This window comes from Belonocnema kinseyi, chromosome 5 (assembly GCF_010883055.1).
Source record: "Belonocnema kinseyi isolate 2016_QV_RU_SX_M_011 chromosome 5, B_treatae_v1, whole genome shotgun sequence".
Classification (NCBI taxonomy): domain Eukaryota; kingdom Metazoa; phylum Arthropoda; class Insecta; order Hymenoptera; family Cynipidae; genus Belonocnema; species Belonocnema kinseyi.
The window spans coordinates 120,591,792-120,599,031 of record NC_046661.1 but is presented as its reverse complement, the minus strand read 5'-3'; the positions used below and the strand labels follow the sequence as shown (position 1 = coordinate 120,599,031).

The window sequence follows — 7,240 nt, the reverse complement described above, 5'->3', positions numbered from 1 at the left end:
CTCTCTCTCTCTCTCTCTCTGTCTAACTCTATCTCCCTCTATCCCTATCTTCCTATATGTTTTCCTCTTGATCTTATGGATGCCCCTCTAATTCATCTATCCTTTGTCAATGCCAGACAAGCTTGGATTGACGCGGGGCCACTAAATGGGGACAGACTATTGACGCTTCTCGACGGATTTCTTGGCGCGATTCAAAATGCTCCGACAGGTTCAAAATTCCTGAACAACAGTAAAAATTATTCCCTGTAGCTTAAATACTGAAGTTACTGGCAGAAAGTAACAGTGAATCTTATGAGCTTAGCAATTCTTTTCACGATAGAATTCTGGGTCTGTAGCCCATACTTGTGATCCGTGGAAAAAATAGTTAGCCTTTTAGCACTCAATAAAAGACTTTGGATCTGCATTTTTCTCTGTTTAGCATTCTCCCACTCATACTGAGACATTTTTATCGGGTCTAACGAAAACTTGGAATTTGACAACCCAAACCTTGTGAAAAGTATACAGAATAATTTGAATAATTTGAAATAATAGTCATGCCGGGTCGAAACAAAGCGTTTGGATATAGTAGAACTCAAGTTAAATCGATCGAACATAGTTCCCACGTAGCCAATGCACATGCATTAAAGGCAAGAACCCACCGTGTGTACCCACGTCATATCCAATTCAGGCTCTCTCGGTGCACGAAGGGATGGTTACGGAAGGGGGTTGGCCACCTCTCCCCTGCCCCTCGAATGCGGCGATAATGGCATTAACCAAGCAGCAATATGATTACCGCTCTCGCGAGGTAACCTGATCATACCCGAAATCCACGGTGCGTCCTGCGCCTTACGCAACTGTGCACGAACCCTTAATCGTATTGTGCTTTTTGCGGCTCAGATTACCCATGAATCATTATACGGTTACGCATCAACTAAGGGATACTCTCTATCACCGCATTAGGAGATTAAGTTGAACATAACCGGCTCGAAATAGAAAATAACTCAACTTTTTCCAGTGTACTAAATCGCGTAAACAAGCCATTACAAGCACAAGAAAAAAGTAAAGAACAACTTGAACTTTAACCTTAACTTAATTTCCTTATCTCTTAACCTTCAATTTACTTTAAATCGCTGCTGTCTCCAAGTCAACTACAGGTCGCGAGTTTTCGCCAAGGTGCTGAGCGACGAACGAGGCGTTCGGAAGTCAGTGGCCGGGAATGACGTTTTCGCGGACAGAAAACGTCAGCAGTACAAGAAAAGAAGATACCTACCGTTAGGTGTTGAAACAGCCACGCCCTGAGGATATTTGTCGCGACCTTGGGGAAGATGCCCCTCTTCTTTTGGTTCTTCTTACCCGACGAGTCATCGTCTTCTTCTCCCGTACCTTCACCACTACCGATACTTGCATTACTTGCATCACCTGAAACAGCAAATAAAATACATATTTAGAAAACAGATAACATTTTTAAGAAGCAGAAAGTTTCTATAATTTTTAGTAATTAGCCTTAAGAGTGAACCAATCATCACCTTACGGAGGTTCCATGCATACAAACGCCATCAAGCCACCCGCAATCACCCGTTGTGCTATTCAACCAATGAAATTAGGTGTGTGTCTGTACAAACGTATACGTACGCCCTACAAAAGTACCAGGCTCGACACACTGTTTTCCCCACAATCTTCCCTACATTTAGGGATTAATTCGCCGTCATTTATCAATCTTAGCTTTTTAATTGCAAAACTCTTATTCTCCTGAGACCCCCAGTATCAGGAGGTCTGGCGTTCAAGCGCAATGAGAAATGTTAAGACGAGCGCGGTTACACGCCTACGTGAGTCAAATGTAATTCGGCGGAAGATTTTTTTTTAAAGAGGAAGATAAGAAATTTTCAACTAACATTTTATAAAATAGCGGGTAACTTGACTTTTAACGAAGCACAAAAATATCAATTTGTTGATCTCCGAGATATTTTTGACTTTTTTCTGTACGATAAGAAGGAAGCCTTCACAGAATTGAGTCAAATTATAAATTACGAACCTTATCACAAGGTCCATTTTCTAAGATTTTACCGAAACGATTTATCCTCTTCTCTGAAGGTTAAGAATTACAGAGCACAAGCGCCCTCTTGAGTGCCCCAAGTAGTCTCGGGAACAAGATTAACTTTGAATTCGGAGACTGGAAACGCGAATTTTCCCATGCGAAAACGGACATAAGAGAAGGACCCAAAATCGCTCGAAACCGTGATTTCTTTATCCCTAAGGAAAGCTTCGGAAAAGCTAAGGAAATAGGGATAATACAATGCAGAAAAAATAAATTTGAATCCATCTGTACAGGGAATATATATCTTAGAATTTTATCTAATATTTTTGTCAAAAATATGTGTCCAAGTGTTAGATCTAATGAATTAGGAAGAGAATATACCAACTCGGAGTAAGATTCTCGGCGCCAGGTTTTTTTTCCTCGCCTTGTTTTCATCCAAGGGATGAAAGCAGTTAGTGGCGGTGCTTTGGCATGCGACAAAAACAATAGTTACCAGAATCGGATAGAACCGTCCGTTCGTCTATAAAGCGATGGCGAAATGACCGGCCAAAGTCCCTCTGATTGCAGTTAATTTACTCAGCGTATCAGGTTAATGTAGCGTACGGATTCGAAACAAAGTGGCGCCGCCAACGACGAATGTCCTGACGTATATGCGAGATTGCTAGTTCCATATAGATATGGTTTACATGAAACTGCACACCTCGTCATTGATTAAGTCTAAGGATTAAGTTTGTCTCTATCCGGGCCGGTAAGTTCCATCAAATGCAAGTTAAAAATTTACGATTCAAATTCGGAGCTCTTGTGTCAGTTCCTCTTAGATCCGCACTCTCGGAATATTCCGGTTTGAATAGAGGCAACCTAATCATTTAATTCCATATTTCTCACCAGCTTCTTTGTAAATAAAAATATAGCTTTCTTTATATTATCCCAAGTTCAATTAATGCGATTCTCTCTTATTCCCTCGATGATGCGTTTACGAGAGTAAAACAAGACACTTAGTGGGGAGGGTTGGCGGAGAGGGTTGGCAGTGGGGGTGGTCGAGCGCCGTATCGTCCTCGTGTTGATTTACGTAGCGGCCCGCACATTTTTACTGCTGCGTTATAGAGATTTAAGTGCAGCCAATTATACGTTTATGCGTTCGTACTCCCTGCTCGACTGGTGGAAACCGCGCACACCCCCTCACCTTCTTCCTGCCTCTTTTTTCAAATGAATCTCTCTCATCTCTCTCCCTCATTCGTATATGCTAGAATCTGCAATACTGACGAAGGAATCCACTACTTTTTTGTGGATCGGATAAAATTAGCTAAGAGGTTTGAGAAAAGAGTCAAACCAAGATGACGCCCTGCTATTTCGGGACTGCGATCCCTCTTGCTTTTGTTAAGCTCTCCGTTCTGTTTTTCTTGCTCTGTCATTTAACGGCGGATGGGTATCAAAAGTGTGTTGCGATGAATGAGAGTGTTAGGAAAAATATGGTCGGGGCTGACCATAAAGTAGGATTCAATGCGGATATCCTTTTTCAGTTTCAGGAAATTTAAAATTACTTTTTTTTAGCAACTAGATAATAAAGAAGTACGATTACACGCTGATTACAATTGAGTATTATTCAGAGGAAAAATTAAAATATTCACCAAATCTTTTTATGGTATGGTAATTTCCGAAAGTGTTCTAGATGGTTATTTCTGGGATATGCATCGTACGTCACAGCATCACGAAGCGCGGCAGACGCGTACATACATCGGCGACTGGTTATCTCGTCGAACCGAGACATCTTCCTCCTCGGCGAGTGGTCTTTCTAGCTTCTATTTAGGGCCCGACTTGGGCGCTCGCGCCACTGTCGAAATAACCGCACATATGGCCGCCGAAAATAAACCTCCTTATTCCCATCCCGTCTATTCCCCCGCGAGTATATCCCCCGACGACGACGTCGGTTCTTCTTACGATAGAAGCTCAGCTTCCATCCAAACCTCGCACTCGACGTTAACACGCGTTAGTGTATCGGAGAATCAGTAAGAAACAGATGGAGGGTCAGAATTAATCTTTACACATAGTACAAATCTCCAAAGAGTGTATATATTGAAACAAAAGATTGATGGCTGTCATGGTCAAGTTACGATATAAAAATGGTTTGAAAATCTTTTGAAGAAACAAATTTTTTAATTAAGCTCTTTTGAAAGGGTTCAATTCTCATAATTAAGAGTTGAATACCTTTGATATCAAAGAAATTTGAATTAACCGCATTCAAACAAGAAAATATTCAAGTTGTAAAACTTCAAATTTTACCTTACTGGCACTATTAAACAATTTCAATTATAAATTTCTCGGATGGATTTCACTTCCTTTTGAATTTCAGATTGATGGATTTCAAGCCATTGATATTGAAAATTTAGTTTTTAAATATTTAATGTGTGACTCTAAAGTTTTTAATTTGTATAAGCTTCAATATTTTAATCGAATATTTGAAACATTTCATACTTTATTTTAATCCTAAATCTCAAAAACCTTCAAAAATTAAAATAATATTTTAAATTGGCTGCTTGAGTAAAAGTCTGGAGTACATGACGAGACATTTTTTCTCGACTTGCTTTCTTTATTTTCTCGTGGAAGATAAAAATGAAAATCTTCTCTCTAAAATTCTTCGACATCAGTTTATGATATCCTGGGTTTAGGAAGTCGGGTTTATGATCTCTTTCTCTTTGGACTTGCTTTTTATCTTCTATTTGGTTCTTAGGTTTGTCTTTTTTCGCCCGAAATTGGAAGCTTGAGGCAGGAGACGAGACGCGTTGCGACGTCAGAAACAAAGTGACAAGCGGACGGAGGTTTCGTTCTGCAATGTCGGTATGCATGAAGCACGAAAGCATTTCTGAGAGTGTAAAGCAAAAGAAGATCAGAACTGGGAAAAAACATTTTTTTGTGTCTCATAAATTTTTGCATAAAGAATTAAACTTATTTTGATATTTTGGAAGACCATCCGAACAGGAGAGAATGGGAAAAATTAAAAATGGAGAAAGCAGTTTATCTCTTCTAAAGGACTAGGAATGAAGATCCAACATCAAAGGAAATTTTGCGCTTCTTTGACTGGTCGACACATTTACATCGACTAGGATCAGGAAGAAGGTCGGCCAAGATCTCTGCATTCCACCGTCGACGGACGTCGACGAGGCGCAACGGAGCAACCATGCGCTGGAATTAAGTGCGCGTACTTACAGCGTAGATAATACAGTGTTAGGGATTCGGATGCTCCTGGGAGACAGCTAATGTTTTCAGGTACTCTGAATCGAGGGAGGGTCATTGCACCAAAACACACGTTTTGACTCTCAGTTCGAACTGTCTCATCGCGAGAAAGCGAAACAGACAAAAGCATCTTCGGCAATTCCGTCGACTATTTTTGTCCGTGAAACAGGGAGAGAGCGCAAACCATCTTCTCAGAAGCGTCCTTATTCTGCAGACAGAATTTTGGAGAACTTTAGAAAATAAGTTTGTAAATCCGATCTGCAATTCTTACTCGTCACATGAAACTAATAATTTAATCGTAAAAATGGTTACATTTTTATTAAGCTCTAGATCCATTAGAATAAAATTAGAGTCCCGTGGGCGCATTTTGAAATTCGAGGACCAGTTAGTGGGAAGATTAATTGGCGATTGTGGGTGAGATGAGGCACGATGAGGAGTTCTCTTTATATGCAGGCACTCGAAATGCAGCAGAGAGCGACAGAGTCTGAGCGAGAAAGAGGGGAAGAAAGTGCATATAGAAAGGGAGAAAGAGAGGCAACGAGGAGTTTGTCTTACAAATGAGCCGCGCGACGCTGATGATTTAGTGCACAGCGTGCATGCGTTAACCTTTGCTGTAAATGACGAAGCGTGGGTGGTTAGTTACACTTTAGTTATTAGCCTTCTCTGTGCACTGTGTCTTTACCCGGTCAATGAACAATAAATACCAAAAACCCTCAAGCTTTCCTCGTTTTATATCCTACTTGTATGCGCGCTTTGTCAGGCCCGCCTGTCACTCTCAGATTTATGCACCGCTTATTGTCAGATTTATCTGCCGCCGTCGCTCTGTATTTTCGAGTCTTCTTTCCGGAACATATCAGATTTGACAAAAAGGACTGACACTTTGGCAGTACAGTCTTTTTTAAATATCGGACGTTTTGACTAGCTTGTAAGTTCGTGAAAAATAGTTTCGAAAATACGAATAAAGATCGAATCAAGACTGGATGAAACGTGACCAAGGAAGAAGTTAATGAATCACGAAATAATAATAGATTAAAAATGCGAAGTTTTCTTCTTGGCTACGAGCTCACTATGAGGAATCGATACCTGAAGTCGTTCTGCGAACCAGAATTGTTGCGATGGATGGGATGGAAGCTCTCACGATCACATAGCGATGGAGACTTTAAGTAGATAATTCCAGAAAATGTCAGACACGTAAGTTCGTCATCAGAATTTTCAAATTCCTGCATTTGGAGGATGGAAATAGGCTATACGGGCAGTAAATTAAACAGTTACTATACAATATACACAAACAATGACGTGGATTTTCGTAATCCTATAATGAAACAAGACCTGTCGGCACGAAGAAAGATAGAAATATCTATGAGAGTAAAGTGTGAAGAGGAGGCGGAACGAAGCCGGATGAAACTGCGAGCCATGGAAGTTATGCGGATTAGCGGATGGAACATTCTCCGCTCTCTGATTCTCTTCCTCTCTCTACATATAGAGACAATAAAGTTTTATCTCTATATTGTTCTTGTTACTGTGCCGGGTTTTCGAGAATTTTATTCCTAGGGAATATGGAAAGTTGTATAAAAGCAATGGATTATTCCATTCTTCTTATTCCATTTCATATTATCTTCTCCAGCAACACCTGCGTGGAGGCAGATGATAAGTGATTTGGAAAAAGAAGACAGGAGAAAGAGATAAAATTTAGTAAAGAAGAAAGGAGAAAAGAGTAAGTAAAGGAAGAGACGAACGGTGGGAGGAATCGAGCCGCGCTTGATTGAGACATCGCTCGGCGGAACGGCTCTGACAGTTATCTGATTCATGGACATGCCGCGTGTATTTTATACCGTACGACCTATGAATACAGATCGATCGCTGCCCGCCTGCAGCACACGGGACAAGTGCCCCGCAGAGATCATAGGTACACCCTGGTATGGTTATATCAATTACAAGTACATACGTTTGCACAAATACCTGCCATTTAAAATTCGATCCGTAAACAGACCCACG

The 7,240-nt window shown here is 40.7% G+C and overlaps 1 protein-coding gene across 4 annotated transcripts in view; it reads right to left on the bottom strand.

Annotated features, from left to right (window-relative positions):
* Positions 1-7,240, bottom strand: part of LOC117172358 (homeobox protein homothorax) — a 417,138-nt gene that overhangs the window by 137,979 nt on the left and 271,919 nt on the right. For all 4 annotated transcript variants that reach the window (XM_033360195.1, XM_033360196.1, XM_033360197.1 and 1 more), the window contains one exon: positions 1,250-1,398. In XM_033360195.1, coding sequence (XP_033216086.1) covers positions 1,250-1,398 — 149 coding nt within the window. The remainder of the gene's footprint in view (positions 1-1,249; positions 1,399-7,240) is intronic.